The following is a 19,374-nucleotide window of genomic DNA, read 5'->3' on the forward strand; positions in this document are numbered from 1 at the left end:
GAATACGAGGCGTGCTGCTGCGTTCTGAACCAGCTGGAGTGGTTTGATAGCCTTTGCAGGAAGACCAGCAAGGAGAGCATTGCAGTAGTCCAACCTTGAGATTACCAGGGCCTGGACAAGGAGTTGTGCCGTATGCTCAGTGAGATAGGGTCTAACCTTTCTAATTCTAAAGGCATATTGGCAAAAAAGAAGACTCAGACAAGGCCATAATTCTGGATCGTCACTTTATTGAGGACCCATTACAGCTTCAGACATGCACACAAAAACATACACTGGCGCAACACACTATGCTTCTTTACAGCCTTTTACAATCCCCATACACAATCCGTTACTGCCCTCTGCTGGACAAATCTCAATATCGACATACAACAGTTGGTGGCGGAATATTTAGAGTTTTTGTATAAAAAATACAAGACTAACCCCCTCCCCTCCCCAACCCAAACCCTAAACCATACTCATGTGAAAGGGCAGCACAATCTGATGGTAGCACAAAATGTCATAACAGCAGTGAATGATCATTTTTATAATTGGTAACATAAATAGAAACTGCATTGCTCGCAGTGGTTTAGAGAAATTGTGATTTTTGAAATTAAAATACAAGAATAGGCATGGTTACTATTTTTGTATCAATGTAAAGACATTTTTGTTGCTGAGTGTTCATTGATTGAAACTTTTATTATGCCATGCTGGCCGTAACGTCACGCTACATTGAACTTCCGGTGGACTAAAACGTGCTTTGCTCATAAAAAACTTTTCGTTTCGTTTTATTGTATATTCATTTGATGCATTTTGACAAACTGTAACAAAACTTTTAAACTACGATGAAAATGTAATTTTTAATAGTGTTTTCACTACTGTCTACCTCCTGCAATCCTTAAAGGAGTAGTTCATTTTCCAAATAAATTTTCATGATAATTTACTCACTCCCATGTCATCCAAGATGTTTATATATTTGTTTCTTTAGTCGAAAAGAAATTAAGGTTTTCGATGAAAACATTCCAGGATTTTTCTCCATTTTTTCTATTTTTCTCCTCCCACCTGCAGCGATCACTACTTGGAGTAAACTGCGACACGTCAGAATGGATGCGCTGTGTTTAGCTCCTCATATCCGTGTGAGTACTGAGCAGTCTTTCTCGCATGAAGTCTGAAGTCCATACATATATCTGTCAAGGTTGACAGAGGAGTTTCAATGCCGGTATGTAAGTGTCTTGACCACGTACGAACCGAACTACAAAGCTATTAGCAAGAGTGACACTATTTATTTTCACTTTCATGAGATGTTGCGCTTGCGCAGTGTGTGCAGACCGATCGGCGTAAGACATCAAAGTACCGCGAGAGCAGAGCATGGTGTGCTTTCGAAACATTCTCGCGGTACTCTGATGTTAGATATTCGCCGGATTGGTCTGCACACCATTTCAAGAAGTCGAACATAACTAATGCAAAGTCAGAAGACACATATGCAGTATTTTGTGAGTATCAGTACTATAGGAACGTGCATTTTTTAAATTGTTATATGTTAGATTTAATGAAGATTCATTTAATGGAGGCCTAATGTAAACCTGTAAATTGTTTATAAGTAATGGAAATAATTTTTTGAGCCCCAGATGTATCCCCAGATGTTTCGTTTGTTTGAGTTGTCTGTGGACATGTTATCTTATGGAAAGAAAAGAACAATTTATCCCCACAGGGAACATAAGTGTCACTTGTGAGTGTGACTGTGGTCTGTGGACAAAAATCAAGTTATTAGTATTGCAATCGTTGAAAAATTGTATTTATTTAAATACAGTGTATATATATATATATATATATATATATATATAATAATCGTTTTTGCAATGGCTTAATTTTGGAATGAACCAAAACTGGAAAAATGGCTCGTTGGTTAAAAAAGGTTCCCGACCCCTGATTTAAAGGAACAGGTCACCCAAAAATACAAATTCTGTCATTTACTCACTCTCGAGTTGTTTCAAATCTGTATAAATGTCTTTGTTCCGATGAACACAAAGAAAGTTATTTGGAGGAATGCTTGTAACCAAACCAACCATTTTTTTACCATGGTAGGAAAAATGACAATGTCAAAAGTGCCCCAGAACGGTTTGCTTTCCTACATTCTTCAAAATATCTTTCTCTGTGTTCAATGGAACAAAAAAATGTAAACAGATTTTGAAAAAATGAAAACAGATTTTTTTTGGTTGAACTGTTCCTTTAAAATAAATAAAACGCCTCTAATGGCAGCCTAAAGGCTTTTAGTTTAACAGTAAAACCTGAGATTCCATTGCTTTACTAACAGCTAACTCTTTACCAGTGATCCTTCCGCCAAGAAAAATAATAAAAAAAAACTGTTGGATAATAAAACCTGAGGATAATAATTTAAAGCACATATCCTAATTTAAAGGGACAAATAAGTTTAAACAGGCTAAACAATAAAGTGTCTAGGGCCTCAGATCTTAGAAACCATTAACATAATTCTAAGAACAGGCACAAAGTAAATATTGGTGGCAAGTTAAAGTGAAGAAGGATTGGATCTTCTGCTGGCTGACCTCTGGATCTTCAGCTCCTGTTCATATCGCTCCAACTGAGTCCAAAATCCTGGGTTAGGTTCCACCACTGGCCGGGCACTTTTCACGACCTGTTGGAACAAATGAGAAGTAGAGACACCACAAAATGTCACGAGAACTCAGAAGGGATCTATACTTTTTATCGATAATATTGCAGTTCATTGAAATATTGTTTGGTAGTTCCTAAAAAAACAACCTTTATAGTTACACAAAATAAAAGCATAATCAATTACAAACCAAGTTAGTTGTGTAAGTTACAATTAAGGTTCATAAGCAGAGATTTGATAAACTCGGATAAACTGAACAACTTAACTAGTTGTTTCCTGACCAGAATATTTAAAGTAAATAAACCTTTTATACCTGAAAGGCATCTGTTAAAATGAGTCCTTGGTGCTTCATTAAATAGGCCACACAGACAGTAGCTGAGCGACTGCATCCATTCTTGCAGTACACAATGGTGCGGCCACCCCTCTGAGCCTCGCTTGCTATGGCATCAGCACAGCGGTCAAAATATTTGTACAGGTCTTCATTAGGGTCATCATAGACGGGCACACGCAAAGTGCTGACCCGTGAAGAGGGAAAGGGCTGCTGCTTAGACACATTGATACAGAAAGTGACCGCCTCCTTCTGGATCAGTTCATCATTACAGGCTGACCGTGCATTACTGATCAATAGACAGTCAGTAACTGTGCACAATTGCAGCATCTTGAACAATATGTGTTCCTTTATGCTTGTTAATGTGTCTTGAATGTCTTGAGCATTACATTCGATGATCCACTAATAATACACATGAGTGCTCCTATAATGGAGAAAGATGTATAGGTTAGATACTATAGTGGAAGAACTGATTGGAAATTTCACTCTGGTCCTAATGCCCTCGTTTTGTGCCAGCATTAATCTCACTGCTCACTTTATAAGGAACTGCTGATTAAATCAAAGAAAACAGAACAATGTTTTGGTAAATATATTGAGGACATAATTATAAATTAATCAATAAATCAATTTAAACATCCAAAACGGCTATTGGGTCGCCCTCTAGATCCTATTTACACGTTAAAACCTCTCATATTTGGAAGAACTTAATATTTTATAATTATCCAAATAAATGACCTAAACATTGAATACGAAATCACTCTGACCTACAGTTTAAGCTGGGGGATGATCCTCGAACCAGATTTGTCAGCGTCTCTTCAGTATTCATCCTCGCCACTACAGTACTCGGACGGCAAGTAAACGTGAAGAGAACACATGCTGCAGCTGGCTGACCCCGCCCATACATCTGTGAATCATACTCTCCCAATAAGCAGTGTCAAGAGCCATTGGCAGTGTAGGACTGTAAATAGCTGTTACTTGAAACCTGAGATTGCCATCCATCTGACACAATCTAAATTTTATGCCTGTCCTGCTGATGTTTTGTTGAGTCTTCAAGGACAGGGAAGGGGAAAAAATGTACTGTTCGGGATAAGGATGGGATATTTTTCGGCGGAAGATGTTCACAATCTGAGCATAGCGCCACTGCACACTGACACAATCTATGCTCTTTATCAATAATATTAAGCATTAGGCAGCTTTTAGACAATAATAAGCAATATTTCGCAGTAGTAATATTAGAAACAAAAAATAATACGCAATTTGAGCGTAATAAATATCCGTTATCCGCTCTCCCGCCGTTACGTCTGGCGTCATGACGTCATTTCCGGTATTCAAAGCAACGAGATGAGAGGAAGCCTCGAGATGGAGGCAGGGGGGTAATTTAACGCAAAATAACAAGTTGATAGCTAATTTGGAGACGGTTGACTTATCATTTTCAGAAAGAGAACACAACAGTCTCCACAAGGAAGAGTCGTGTTTTAAATTTAGATATATAGACAGTCAGCACTGGATATTTTGGGTGAGTTTCTCAAGTATTGACCGGGCGCCATTTAAACACGGTGTGCGGGAGACAGTTGAATAAACAACCACTCTCACAGCACACATTTAAAGCCTTCAGTGGACAGGTTCTGTTTTCAAATAAACTCGATGCACAAATTTCTCACTGATGGGGAATATTTTCGTTTTGTTAAACGGAAAATATGTTAAATGTGTCTGGTTTCTAAAGGCCTGCGATAGCGTTAGTTATTGTGTTAGCTGGCTAGCGGCTAACAGACCTCAAACTGAACAGAGAAACCTCGAACAAGAGGCGACACGTGTAAATTGTTATGCAGCCGGCAGTATTGTTTTTATTGCGTTTGTTTACATAGATGAGTGTTTTTAATATTTATGCAACCCATTGTTTTTAATAGGATTTCGCCCAGGATTGTTAATGCAGTGCGGTATGCAGCACGCCACCTAAAGAGACTAACGTTACACGAAACAAGCTCATTTAACGTTACGTGTTTTTCTTGGCTTTCACAAGCCCGAAAATGTTACCAAATTGATATTATTAATTTAGAACGCATTTAATTTAGAAGAATTAATTGAGAAATTGCGTTGTATGGACGTTGCATTTACTTTAGTTTTTACCCAAATGTAACTAATTTTAAACGCCATTATTCAGAAAGTGAAACGTGCTCTTACCTCTACCCTGTCATAGCACATGGGATTTTTCATTACTGACATTTCTTTTTCAACTAAATATGCAGAAGAACTGTGTTCAATTTGTTTTATGCAGATCTATTAAGCTGTGTTATGCACAATATGATATGGGAAATCCTTTACTGTTAAAAACACTTGCTTTGAGAAGGTTTTTCTTTAAGAGCTGTCCATAACATGCTTTTGTTGTTATTTGAGGCACCTGACAGACGTATTTTTGCTAAATCCTCTCTTTCTTTATTGGCATCAATACATTTTAATACAGACCAGTTGTAACAGCCTGGAACATGTCTTAAGAGTTTTATACTTGACGTCATTCATTATTCCTCAAATCCTAATAGCATTTAGAATCAGAAAGAGACAGTTTAAACAGTTTACCAGAGCTGTACTGTTTGTAACAACAGCTAAAATCATTACTTTCTTAAAATGTTAGTATAAGAAAAACTGACATAATCCAATAAATTCTTCTTTATTTGATTGTTCCGGTCATGTCAAGAAAATAAACAAAGGTTACAGGACTGCTGGTATATGTTGTGGGTTTTTTAAGAATGGGTAATGTTATGCACTGTTGTATGCAGTTTCTGAAGGCACTACTATTCATACCCCTTCTTGCTGTCTGTGTTTCTATTCAATAATTTGAATGACTTTTATGAAAGTGGTGTGAAGAAATTACACATATTTTACGAGAGACTGGATTTTTTTATTTTTTGTCTGTGCTTTATTAAACATTTAAAAGATCTGCTGGTTAAATGCTTGTTACTGTCTTTGTTGCAAGCTAACCGTTCCTAAAAGCATAAAAGAAAAAGTTTAGTGCTTTCTCCATGTCATTCGTGATGATTTTTTAAAATTTTATATACTCAACATTTGTGCTTTTTTTTTTTTTCAAATAGAGTTTTGTTTTTCTCATCCCAGCACATCTGCAACACCAGTATGTTTGTTGGAAAAGACTGGAATTTGTCTCAATTTTGTGATATTGCCTTTATCACTTGCGCTATACCACTGCTAGATCTGAAAATGCTTATTTTAAATAACTTTGTTCACTTGCAACATAATATAATAACAATCCTAAACAGTTTAAGGGTGGTTTCCCAGACATGAATTTAAGACAGGATTAAGTAGTTTTAACACGCATTCATTACAAAAAACATAAGTGCATCTTGAGAGACAAGCAGTGGCACTGATTTATTGTAAGATATATTGTTTCAGTTGAGACAGCTCAAAAGTGTTTTAGTCTAGGATTAGACCTGTCCAGGAAACCATTCCTTAGTGACATTACAGTAAAGGTGAGTTTGTAAACAATCGTTAGTAAAATATTTTTCAAGTTATTTGCAAAGTATTGAGCCTTTTTTAAAACCATCCATCATCACAAATCTTCATTACTTGTTTATTCATGGTGAATATTCTGCATCTGTGCTGAAGAACTTTTATTGATCACAGTATCATATTGCTTTGTTACTTGTGGCAAGTTATGACATGCAGTAGGCAGATCTCCTTAGAAGAGCACACTTATACAGAGTTAACTGTGTTGTAAGGAGGATTTTTTTTAGTGTGGATGTTTTTAGCCTTTTATCTCATTTATGATACCAGTGACTGTGTGTTAAAATGTTTGTACTAAGCCTTGGTAACAAAGTCTGCGTTCCAGAAATATTTCACAGTAATGAAAGATCACAGGTTATGTATGCTGAGGTGTGGATGTAATTATTTATGTAATCCATAAACATTGTTGATTATTATTAAACCTTATAAAGGTTGAACAAGGAACTCGCAAACGTCTTATTAGTAATAACAAATTCAAGGATGCAAGTTGGAAGGGGTTCTGAAAGGGAAAAGAGTGCCAATAGTTTTTTGCTGTTCTAAGTTTTATCCTGATTGACTTTGATGTCTTGTTTTCTTTCTGCACATCTGTTTTTCCAGGACCTGTCCAGTTAATTTTTACTTTGTGTATATATTTAAAACAAGTTAATGTGTGTCAGACTAAGTAAATGGCCTTCCTTTTACATCCTTAGGTGTTAAAAAACTGTCACCATGGCAACAGATATCGGCTCTCCTCCCCGATTCTTCCACATGCCTCGATTTCAGCACCAGGCACCTCGGCAGCTCTTCTACAAGAGGCCAGACTTTGCCCAGCAGCAGGCCATGCAACAGCTCACTTTTGATGGCAAGCGCATGAGGAAAGCTGTTAACCGCAAGACCATCGATTATAATCCCTCTGTCATCAGATATCTGGAGGTATAGGGCTAACAAAACAGAAAATAAAAAACAGGAAACCTCAATGATTCTAATATTTTGCGAATTACTACGTTTCAGAACCGATTGTGGCAGCGAGATCATAGAGATTTCCGTGCTATTCAACCAGATGCAGGCTACTACAATGATGTAAGTAAAATGTAATTGTTTACAGCTTTTGAAGATACATTAACTATGTTATTTCTTCATGTCTCACTCATAATATGATTACTTTATCTGCAGCTTGTACCTCCGGTTGGTATGCTTAGTAACCCTATGAATGCTGTTACGACAAAGTTTGTCAGAACCTCCACCAACAAAGTCAAATGCCCTGTGTTTGTTGTGCGGGTAAGTGTTAAGCTTACGTTCAAGAATGTTGTGCTAAATTGGGAGTAGGATCTGTGTTTCTTTAACCAAAATAAAGGGAAAATTTTGTCCTTTACTATGTTGTCTATGTTTTCCTCTGATTTCTCTAAATCATTCCTTGCTCCTCTTCTTACAGTGGACCCCTGAAGGCAGACGACTTGTCACCGGTGCCTCCAGTGGGGAATTTACTTTGTGGAATGGGCTCACCTTTAACTTTGAGACAATTCTGCAGGTAACTACATTTGTGACGGGCAGACTCATCCTCATAACTGCAAAAGCTCGTGAAAGGGCAATTTACTTATGTCCCCTTCTCTTTTCCCATTTTACAGGCTCATGACAGCCCTGTTAGAGCAATGACCTGGTCTCACAATGACATGTGGATGTTGACTGCCGACCACGGAGGTTACGTGAAATACTGGCAGTCCAACATGAATAACGTCAAGATGTTCCAGGCTCACAAGGAGGCGATTAGAGAGGCCAGGTCTATACACAATCTACCCTTTTCTGTAGTTAACCCAAGCCTGTTAATACCCCTGCAATGGCAGGGCTCTGCCTGTAGGGGGCTCTCCTCAGTGCTGTCAGTTTTGAAATACTCTTCCCTGTGCTGCTCAGTGTTTATGTCCTGGATTTTTGACACGTGTGTGTTGTTGCAACACTGCATTTATTTGTCAATTGTGGCTTATGAGTTATGTATCCTCATTTTTTATATACGGAACTACTTTGTAAAGCAAAGGTGTATTTTCACACTTTTTAATAAAGTATTCCCAATTATTCATATTCTAAGGTGATGACACATGCAGGCTAGAAACAAAAATGATCGATGAAAAGACCCTCAGGGCCTTAAGTGTTTGTTGGAAGGTTTTATGGATACTCTGTTTTGGAGGGGATGGACACTTGTCCATGCAATGGTGCACTGTGGAAACCTGCATGACCCTAGGTCTCATTTCACACTGGTATCACACAGTGGGGCAAGAGCTGTGCTGCCCATCAGAGTTTGTGCCATGCTTTCAGTCAGCCCCGGATGATTCTTCCCTAACTTTTTATTACAAAGTCCGCCTCTTAATAAACATTTTACCAATAAAGAATACAGATTTTCACTTTTAAGACAATTTTCACATGGGTACAAATGCAAATGGCTGTTGCAGCCTTTTCAATCACAGTACACAGTACATTTTTCCCATTCATCTTGTTTACCAAAACACAATGCAGAGCACATAAAAGTCCCTTCTGATGCAATAAAAAGAACCCGTAAACCCCAAAGTACAAAAAACAACCGGGGATAACTATTTAAAACCATCATTATTAGATCATTAGATGAGATTTTTTGCTCATGGGTTGAGGTGTAACAGGCTTATAAGAGAGCTTTGCTCACCTCAGTAAAATGCTATTAAAATAGAGCATAACTTTAGAACATATCTGAGCACTATGGTTAGGGATTGTGCTTCACGGTGTTAGTTGCTCGTATCTGTGTGTATTTTGGAAGTTAAAAGAATGATTTCATGGTCCGTTGAGGCAGGCTCACTTTTGGCAAATCTTAATTTGCTTGTTTGTGTTTTGGAGAAAGTAAAGCATTATATTAGTTCTGAATATATACTCATGTTTGAAAGTACTGCTGGACATAAAAGAAGAAATGCATTTCATCTACCTATAGAAGTTAACCATAATACCATTTTCTAATGCTCCATGACAGGACTTCGGATACAGGGAAGATCCTTTTAGCTTGTGGGAATAAAAGCTGTTTTGGTGCAGTGCACATTTAAGGTTTCGCATCCTTCACATCTTCATAAAAAAAGCGTTTCACGCATTGGAGCATGTTGTGTGATAGGAGTGTTCAGTAGATTGAGCTGTCATAAAAGTCAGTTAAAGAGATGGATGGTTCCTTGTCAGAATCAACTCAAAGGGCCCCTACAGAGAGCTGCTATGTTGTCCTTCATTATTCATTCTCTTCCTGCTGTGTCTTCAGTTTCTCTCCTACGGATAATAAATTTGCCACTTGCTCTGATGATGGAACTGTACGCATCTGGGACTTTCTGCGCTGTCACGAGGAAAGAATTCTGAGAGGTATGTTATGTCAGATGTGAAGATTTTCACATAACCTTTTCTTTAAATGTGAAGGCACACTGTCATCTGGGTTCACAAACACAAATTTCACATTGCTTTTCACACAAACATGCACTATTTAACATGGGCTTCCAATGTCAGTTTATTATATTTGCACTGTTTTTGCTAGAGGTCTGTTATTTGTTGAAATAAATGTTTATTAGGCCTTTTGTTTGACAATGTAATTAATAATTCACTGTTCACTGAGCTGACTCAGTGCTGCTTTTTGTATGTTAAATATTAATGCTAAAGACATAGTTTACTTCATGTTAACAATGTTTTGTGTCTTTAGAAATCACTGTTTTTATATTCTTGTTTATTTTCTTGTGTGTTGTTTTTCTGCCGTGAGATATACATACAAAATCTTAATCTTCCATAAAAATGCATCTGTCATAAATTTTTCCCCACAATATTTCCTGGTCGTTCTAAAATATCAGTCATTCTAAACATTGTGTGGTATCTTACATTTGGGATTTTCTTCCTCTGTGATTTAGTTTTATTTCAAGAGAATAGACATTTTAAACCAATGATTCAAGTAAATTTGACATTTTATTGAATTGACATTAAATCGTTTCAGGTATATTGCTAATTTAAATATGAACCCTTTCATAGTTGATTCATATTCAAACCTATTGGGTTTAATTAGCTGTAGACGATTTCAATCAATAACTGTTGAATAGTTTTAATGTAATTTAATACAATTAGTACACAATCAAATATTAATATAAATTAAAATGAATATAAATTAAATATATAACAAATTGTTATATTATAACCAATTTTATACATGATTATAAATAATTTTTGTAACTGCTAGGAGATTAATGTGGGCTGCTACTCCTATTAGTCTTTTAGTATGAGAGAGAAAAGTTTTACCTTTCTGCTATAGATTCCATTACAATTTGGGAAGGTTGAGGTCTTTATCTCTTTCACTTAATTAATACTAACAGTACAAATATTTATATCTAAAACATTTTCTAAAAACGCATGATCAGCTTTTTGTATATTTATATGGCTCTTTAAAAATGTGAATAAAAAACCTTATGGAGAAACTCCATTTATTTAAATGAAAACTAAGAAGATGCTAATATCAAGTTAATGGTTTTTAGGTTTGTGATCATCAGCATGATATTGAGCTTTCTTAAGTTATCTGTACTGGATTTTTATTTTCTCTGTGCGTGTGTGCGTGTGTGTGTGTGTGTGTGTGTGTGTGTGTGTGTGTGTGTGTGTGTGTGTGTGTGTGTGTGTGTGTGTGTGTGTGTGTGAGTGAATAAAGCAAAGGATTAGTGCAAGTGCTAAATGATTTGTGGTAAAATAAAGGGACTTGAAATTTAAAAAAATTATAATGTAGTGGTGTGTTCGAAAATTTGGTTGCAATGAAATTGAAAGAACTTTGCCAACAATTTAGTTTATGCAAACATTACTATTGTTGCGACTTACTGGTTTAAACTTTGTCAAAAGATTGATATACTTAATCTGAATGATGTGTATGAATCTTGAGAGATGCATATTCTGAGCTCCTTATTTCAAATTCTTATAACATTTAATGTCAGGTAGTTTAAAATGTTGTCTTCGTGAACCTCATTAGGGAATCTGACATTGAAATTACTAAGCACAGGGATGAGGTTGGCCTAATAAGCCAGTTAGATGTTCATTATGCAGAGAGCGAAGGCACAGCATTGTCATGTTTCAGACATGGCCATTAAAACATTCTGACTGAATATCAGATAGATAAATGAAACACGATAGTATTACAAAAAAACAGCATAGGTTTTGTCATTGCTGTAAAATCTTCCTTCACGTGGTTTTACTCCTCCATTAAGTTTTTAATGCCACATTGTTAGAATTTTTCCAGGCGTAGTGTTTGTTGTTCCACATGGTATTTGTATTCTGCATTTAATTAGTCATATTTTACTAAATGAATATCAAACAAATACATTTGCCTGACGTGAGATTGCGTATTCCTGTAGTGATTTTCACTTCCTTTTTAACCCTTGTTTCGTTCCGTCCAAGTGTACACCGTTGATTTCATTTAACTAAAATCTGTTATGATGAATGCATGCAGCTTCACTCACAAAATCAAAAATCTAGTTAAGGCACACTCGATTTATTGAAATTATTTCCTTAAGATTGTATTATTATTTAATTTAATTCAGTTATTTAATTCAGTATTAATAATAGAATTTGATCCAGTTCTATTAACATTACTTTACACATTAGAACTGAGAACATCCAAAGCTAAGTTCTTTATTAAATAATACTAAAATTAATACTATGCTTGAATAAAATGAAATAAATTAAATGTTGGTGCTTTAAAATAGACTTTGTAAAAATGGGCACATTATAAAAATGTCTTTTTTTATGCATTTAAAACATTCTTGTATTATTGGTCACCAGGTCACGGAGCAGATGTGAAGTGTGTTGACTGGCATCCCTTTAAGGGCTTGGTGGTATCTGGCAGCAAAGACAGCCAACAACCTATCAAATTCTGGGACCCCAAGACTGGACAGAGTTTGGCAACACTGTAAGTTAACAGACTGCTATTAGAAGGATGGAGGGTCCTTTACACTTTGTACCCTCCTCTTTCTAACATGAGAGGATTTACGGATTAAAACAAAGAGTCAGTCTGTTTAAAGAGTAGAATTGTTGCATTCTGAAACTTGTTACAGTAAAGTAACTTTTGTTTTATCTTAATATTCACAAGTTTGTCTCTGCTGGGACTGGATAAAAATATTTTTTATTTACTCTTCCTTTTGCCCTTAGACACGCTCATAAAAACACAGTCATGGAAGTGAAGTGGAACCTCAATGGCAATTGGTTGTTGACGGCATCACGTGACCATTTATGCAAACTGTTTGACATTCGCAACCTGAAGGAGGAGCTGCAAGTTTTTAGAGGACACAAGAAAGAAGCCACAGGTTTATTACATTTTTTATTGTACGAACTGCTTTCATGTGTGAAGCTGTATGTATATACTCATATTTTTCCTGTTGGTTGCAGCTGTAGCTTGGCACCCGGTTCATGAAGGCATGTTTGCCAGTGGAGGATCTGACGGATCTTTGCTATTCTGGCATGCAGGGTGGGCACTGTTCACGTCCTCTCAGTAGCCATAACCATAGATATTTATTTATGTTGTTTAAGTGCTAATATGGTCAAATGTTTTTGGTAGTGTGGAAAAGGAGGTGGGAGGGATGGAGATGGCTCATGAAGGAATGATCTGGAGTCTGGCCTGGCATCCGCTTGGTCATATCTTATGTTCAGGGTCTAATGACCACACCAGGTGAGTTAGTTTAACAATATCTATATTTTCAGATGTATCTATTATAACACCTTAGCCAAACATTGTTATTTTACTAAATAGTTTGTTGTCTATTCAGCAAATTTTGGACCAGGAATCGGCCGGGCGACAAGATGCGGGATAGATACAATCTAAACTTGTTGCCAGGGATGTCAGAGGATGGGGTGGAGTATGGTTAGTATTACCTGCCCAGTTTTTTTAAAGAGCGTTTTCGTATGATATGGATATGAAATCAATGTTTTTATGGTAAATTCTAGATGACTTGGAGCCCAACAGTATTGCAGCCATTCCTGGCATGGGGATCCCAGAACAACTGAAGGCTGCCATGGAACAAGAACAAATTGGTAAGGATCCAAATACACAGTTGTTTATTAACGTAACTGTCAAGAAACAAAAGGATTGTTGGTTATTATTGATTATATGCGCTCAGGTAAAGAGACTGTGACAGAGTCTGAGATGAGCATCCCAGGACTGGATTGGGGAATGGAGGAGGTCATGCAGAAGGACCTGAAAAGGGCTCCAACCAAAAAAGTTCCCTATGCAAAACCCATTCCAGCTCAGTTTCAACAGGTCAGTACATAACATACCATTGGCAGCACTTTTAGACACACTGAAGTTTAGGTGTTGCGGAATATGTTATAATCTTAAAGCAGGGCTTGACATTAAGCATTGTCATGTGGTTGTCCTTCGGACAAGTAAATTTGACATTCACTTGTCCGAGTACAAAAATTACTTGTCCAAAGATAAAAAAATGATATTTCATTTGAATTATAATATAATCAATATAATTGTTTCGGATTTAGATTGGTAAAGTTTACTTCTAAGCATTTTAACTAGTGTCCGCTTTGGCCACCTGAATTTGGTTATAGGCCTACTCTCCGTGACTGCTATAAAACAAAGGCAAGCAGTAATTATTATTAGTGTTAAGGCTGTAAATTAACTTTTTTTGCACATAGCACTGGTGCTAGAGAGGTTTAAAGTTTGGTAGCATAGGCAGAAATGTGCAAGTGTAGTTCAACATGAATAGGCAGATAACTGACAAAAGACAATAATGTTACATACAGATGGATAAATTAGGGCCATATCATTTTTAGATTACCTAAATTTGTTTTAATATTTCTAAGTTCTGTGTTTGTCCTTTTTTACTATACAATAGTGGTATATTTGTCCACATAAATTACTGTAGGTTACTATAGTATTTACTATAGTAAACTGCAGTAAAATTCCTACTATATTGTTTTTGTACTTTACTATAGTATACAGTGGTTATCAATTTACTACAAGGGCACTTCAATTTTCAATAGTACACTACAGTATTTTTTGTCTGAGCGTTCAATTTAACGGGACTTTTATTTTGACGGGTCTTTGGGAAGACGCTTGTTTGCAGATAGCTTCACTCAAACAGTAAAACGCTCGTAAAATAAACTCTCAGAGCAACTCTGGAGATGAAGTTCATGTGTTCATGTCCTCATACAGTGCAGACGCAGATAAATCCTCAACCATCACTCGTGTTGTATGTTAAACTGTGCACATAATTCACTCAGACAAGCAGAACAGCCAGATGACATTTAAAGGATTCCTCGTCCGCGTGGACTCGGTGCGGTGCGCATTGATTATTGTCACACACAAACAAGCACAAACACGCAGCTCTGTCTAATGCACATATTCTTATTATTCTACATATATGTCGCACTGTTATTTTTTTCAAGTTACTTGTCCGGTCGGGCAAGTAAAATTCTCTCTCACTTGTCCATACAAAACATTCACTTGTCCCGGACAAGCGGACAAGCGTTAATGTCGAGCCCTGCTTAAAGTATACTCATTATTTAACTGATATATTCCACTGTGCCTTTTAAAATATTTACTAGGCTTGGGCAGAGAATAAAGTTCCAGCGATGCCTCCCGGAGAGGTTCCAAAGGAAAGGAAGGATGAGAAAAAAGTGGATGGCAAGAAAAAGACTCAAGCAGAGATTGAGCAGGAAATGGCTGCCCTCCAGTATACAAACCCTATGCTGCTGGAGGTCAGTAGATATCCCACCATATGCAGTTCTATCACTTCTGTCACAGTTTATTTCCTTCGAGCAAAAATGTCTTTTTGTTTATAGCAACTAAAGATCGAAAGAATGGCACAGTTGCAGGAACAGGGAATGCCTCCTGCTGGCCAGTCAGGACCAATGCCTCCCTTTCCCGGACAGGGTGGTCCGATGCCCCCTCCCCCACAAGGCTTTCCTCAGTCGATGCCCCCCCAACAAATGTCTCACAACATGCCTCCACCTGGCCCTGGTGGAATGCCTGGTCCATTTATACCTCCAGGTCAAATGGGTCCACAAGGACCTCCCATGCACCAGGGTCCCCCTCCACAGGGCATGATGGGACCTCCAGACATGCACGGACCCCCACGTCATCCTGGCCCTCACAGGAACATGGGACCCCAAGGTCCTCCTGGCATGCCATCTGGCCCCAGAGGCATGCAGGGTCCTCCCCCAGGTCCTGGTGGACCTCCTGGTGGTATGATGGGACCACCACCGCGAGGACAGGGACCACCACAGGGAGGTATGATGCATCAGGATATGAGGGGTCCCGTGCCTCATGGAAACATAATGGGCCCTCAGGGTCCCATGTCAGGGGGTATGATGGGACCTCCGCCCAGGACTCATGGGAATATGCAGGGCATGGGAAATATGCATGGGATGGGGCCTCCTCCAGGTGGTATGCATGGACCACCAAACAACATGCAGGGTCCCCCAGGAAACATACAGGGCCCTCCACCATATATGCAAGGCAAACCACCACACATGGGTGATGGAAGCAGAGGACAGTTCAATAAGGTAACAACAGAAAGCTAACTGTCAGCCTGATTCTAGATGAAATGAGTACTTATTCTCTAGAATTTATGTTTTGCATGTCTTCCAGGGACAGAATTCTGGGCCTCAATCAATGATGCATGGCATGGGACAGCAGGGCCCCAACACCAAAGGTATTCCTCAGTAAACATTGCTTTGTGGTGTTTTTGTTGTAGTTGTAATGCAAGTTGTCCAATGTGGTTCAGTCAATACTAATATGAGTGTTCACAGTGTACTGTGGTTCTGTTTGTGTAAGGAGATGGATCTCGAGGACCACCTAACCATCATATGGGACCTCCACCAGAGCGACAAGGCCCAGGAGGACCAGGTCAGGGCTCTGATGGGGGGCAGTACTGGGGTGAAGAGGGGGGTTATCAAGAGGGCTGGAGAAGAGGTCCTGGAGATCCCAGGAGCCATAGAGGAGGCTCAGGAAGCCAATGGGAAAGCCAGGAAATGTTCTCCTCTCATGATGAAGAGTATATGGGACACGACGGGTACTTTTCATTCAACATATGTTTATTGTCCAGAGTACTCTGGATTAAAAGGTAAAATCCTAGTTAAATGAGTGTCTGACATGTTTTCTTTTGCAGGTATGATGGGTATGAAGGCTCTGGTGAAGAGTTTGAACAGAGACCGAGACGGCCACCACATGGTGATGAGTCGTAAGTGTTATTTGTGTGATTTAGTCCACAATCATCTTGACTGTAAATTGACAGGAAAAATACTTTTTATTCTAAATGTTTACTCAGGCAGGAAGTATACATGTGCCCGGTTAACCGCAGTTACCACTAAATCCTGCTGAAACCGAGCTGGCTGCGATAATGCAAAATATCGATTATTTTATTAATGCGTCGCTTGTCTGTGAAGCACGGCTCTTGGGATCAGTAGGAAATGCTGCTCGATCTAAAAGCAGTGTGAGTTTAAGTCTCTTATAACGAGCATTTAAAAAAGCAACACCCGTCAAACATGATCATTATAAATATACTTTATTATCATGAAAATACCTGAGGAGGCTTGAGGATCAGTGATGAAAACATGTCCATAGGCATTTCCTAGAACTACTTGTGTTATGGTCTTCTTCTTTAGTGCGTATTTGGAGTTTCTGCACGAGAGCGCCCTCTGGCTTTCAGATGCAGCAGCATTTTACCGTACTGCACTCACAAATTGTGCATAAATCACGTGATATATATTTTCGGTTAACCGGGCATATGTCTAGCAGGAAGACATGAACACTTGGGTAACCCCAGCTTCAAATCAAAGTGTTATAATGGGGTATCCACTAATTTGAAACTCGCTTTAAACCAAGAAACTATATAATAAAACACTATAATCTCTGACCAACACTCTGAATTTGCAGGTACAGGAGGGGTGGCATAAGCGGGCGTGGTGGAATGGGAGGCTATCAAGATGAGTATGGTGGAGATGAAAGCTTCGATTCTCAAGAAGAAATGGGCCAAGGTTGGGGTGGAAGAGGCAGACCACGTGGCGGGCCACCAAGAGGGGGTAAAACCATTGGCTGATTTTTTTCAACCTGTTATAGATTTTAGTGCCAGTTTTTCCAGGAGTGTCGAGGATCTGCTCAGGTGGATCATTTTGCAAGTTAACGTTGACTGCAAATGGTAGTTTAGGGTTTCTACTTTTGTAGTAATACAGCAGGATTTTGTCAGTTGTGTAGTTTACACTTGACATAAGCGCAGTCTTCTTTACACCAGTACATAAGGCTCAATGTAAAATACTATAAAATAAATGCTGGTGTGTGTATGTTTAGGTCATGATGGCTATCGGGATGGTCAGCGGCCAGACCATAGTATGCATGATAGTCCCTCGCCAGCAAGTAGGGAGCGTTCCTCATCTCTACAGGGTATGGATATGGCATCATTGCCACCACGCAAACGGCCATGGCATGACGGCCCAGGCACAGGAGACATGGACTCTCCCAGCACGGGACCCGACGACAGAGGAGCAGGTAAAATGAGGAGTGAAATTATCAGCCAAAATATGTTACAGTGTAAAACATTCTAGCAAGTATGTGGAACAACTTTAAGACATTCGTCCAACTAATATCATTTAACTGTCCATAGGTCGACCACCAACAAGAGATGACGGTGGATATGGGCCCCCATCACGGGGAGGACGAGGTGGCTGGGGCCGTGGTGGGCCCCCTAACAGGCCTCCACGCGGTGTTATGAGGGGAGGTCGAGGCCGGTAGGAATAGTCACACCCTCTTTTCCAGGGTACAGGAGGATATAAAATGGCTGCAGTGTCAACAAGGACAAAAAGAACCACACATAGCCACAATATCAGTTTGGAGGCACATCAACAAGAACATTGTGGAATTATTTGCCAATCATTTAGGTGCACTATAATTGTTGGCAATGGTTTGGGTTTTTCCACTCTGACTTGTTGGACAGAAGGTGGTGGGTTCATTGCTGGAGGACAAAAGGTTATGCAGGTCTAGGTCCGTTGGCACATGATGCCTTCTGCCACCTGCTGATCCGGACTTTATTATGCATGTACTCATGGTACATGAAACTTATCACCCAACAAAGTGACGTAATGGAGGGTTCATTATGGTTTGAAGAAACATCTCTTGTAATAGATTTGTTTGTGGTCCAGAAAGCGTATTTGTGATGCATGGCACAACTCTATGTAGAAGCCATAGACATCCCCTCCCAAATAATCACATCAGCACTGAGCAGATGACCTGCTTTATGATTCATTTGAACAATGGCAACATAATTGAGTTTGTACCACCCCCTGACACCCTTTTGTCTTTTCCATTTCGATGAAATTAAATGATTCTCATGTAAAGAACACACAAGTGACATGTCATCCAGCAGCTGGAAGTCAATTTCAAACTGACATCATCTTGAGGACTACGTCTGTTATAGGAAAAACTGGACTCCTGAATGTTTTGTTCCTCCAGTGGCTATGTGCCATGTATTTAATTTACTTTTTATGTAAGATAATGAAGATAATCTTTCTGTAACATTACCAGGCTACTTAGCGTGACGAGGCTGCTTTGTTTCTATGTACAGTTTGTCACAAAAGTTGTATTGTTTTGTCATTTTTGTATGAAACCAAAATAGAATTTGAGCAAAGTTTATGTAAACCGTCTATCGCTCTCGTTGTTTCTTTGGCCATTTATTCAAAACACTCCAGGAAGAGTGTCAACTGTTAGGGTATTCTTTATAAAATTAAAAATCACTGGTTATTTGCTTTTCATACTCCGTTGTGATGTTAAGGATCTTTAAATTCATAAACCAAAAGTGATTTAAAAAATAACTGAAAACCTGCCTAAAAATCCAAGATTACAAGGTAGTTATTAAAGTATAAAATGTAATAAAAGTTGCTTTTAACCACCTACAACACCATTCAACTTTTACATTTGACCTCCCAAAATCTTACATAT

The 19,374-nt window shown here is 38.5% G+C and overlaps 2 protein-coding genes across 3 annotated transcripts; one reads left to right on the forward strand and one right to left on the reverse strand.

The window, feature by feature from the left end:
* Positions 1-1,835: 1,835 nt before the first annotated feature.
* dusp28 (dual specificity phosphatase 28) lies at positions 1,836-4,233 on the reverse strand. Of its 2 annotated transcripts, none has more exons than XM_057333573.1 (3): positions 3,702-4,233; positions 2,919-3,357; positions 1,836-2,629 (listed from the first exon to the last, which is right to left on the reverse strand). In XM_057333573.1, the coding sequence occupies exons 2-3, from the start codon at positions 3,261-3,263 to the stop codon at positions 2,504-2,506; spliced, it is 471 nt and encodes a 156-aa protein (XP_057189556.1). In that variant the 5' UTR covers positions 3,264-3,357; positions 3,702-4,233; the 3' UTR covers positions 1,836-2,503. The 2 variants fall into 2 exon arrangements, with proteins under 2 accessions (XP_057189556.1, XP_057189557.1); XM_057333574.1 differs by having other exon boundaries at positions 3,698-4,233.
* Positions 4,234-4,247: 14 nt separating this feature from the next.
* wdr33 (WD repeat domain 33) lies at positions 4,248-19,281 on the forward strand. The gene is made up of 22 exons (XM_057333570.1): positions 4,248-4,449; positions 7,136-7,358; positions 7,437-7,505; positions 7,599-7,703; positions 7,858-7,953; positions 8,051-8,202; positions 9,685-9,782; positions 12,219-12,345; positions 12,585-12,739; positions 12,822-12,900; positions 12,991-13,101; positions 13,199-13,293; positions 13,377-13,463; positions 13,550-13,689; positions 14,988-15,140; positions 15,225-15,947; positions 16,033-16,096; positions 16,219-16,456; positions 16,553-16,624; positions 17,320-17,465; positions 17,731-17,928; positions 18,044-19,281. The coding sequence occupies exons 2-22, from the start codon at positions 7,155-7,157 to the stop codon at positions 18,169-18,171; spliced, it is 3,240 nt and encodes a 1,079-aa protein (XP_057189553.1). The 5' UTR covers positions 4,248-4,449; positions 7,136-7,154; the 3' UTR covers positions 18,172-19,281.
* Positions 19,282-19,374: the final 93 nt, after the last annotated feature.

Source organism: Triplophysa rosa, linkage group LG5, assembly GCF_024868665.1.
Source record: "Triplophysa rosa linkage group LG5, Trosa_1v2, whole genome shotgun sequence".
Taxonomy (NCBI): domain Eukaryota; kingdom Metazoa; phylum Chordata; class Actinopteri; order Cypriniformes; family Nemacheilidae; genus Triplophysa; species Triplophysa rosa.

Coding starts and splice junctions, on each gene's coding strand:
- wdr33 (XM_057333570.1), top strand. CDS start 7,155: ATGGCAACAGATATCGGCTCTCCTCCCCGATTCTTCCACATGCCTCGA. Junction 15,948..16,032: donor GCAGAGGACAGTTCAATAAG/GTAACAACAGAA, acceptor CATGTCTTCCAG/GGACAGAATTCTGGGCCTCA. Junction 16,097..16,218: donor GCAGGGCCCCAACACCAAAG/GTATTCCTCAGT, acceptor TGTTTGTGTAAG/GAGATGGATCTCGAGGACCA.
- dusp28 (XM_057333573.1), bottom strand. CDS start 3,263: ATGCTGCAATTGTGCACAGTTACTGACTGTCTATTGATCAGTAATGCA. Junction 2,630..2,918: donor TTTTAACAGATGCCTTTCAG/GTATAAAAGGTT, acceptor TTGTTCCAACAG/GTCGTGAAAAGTGCCCGGCC.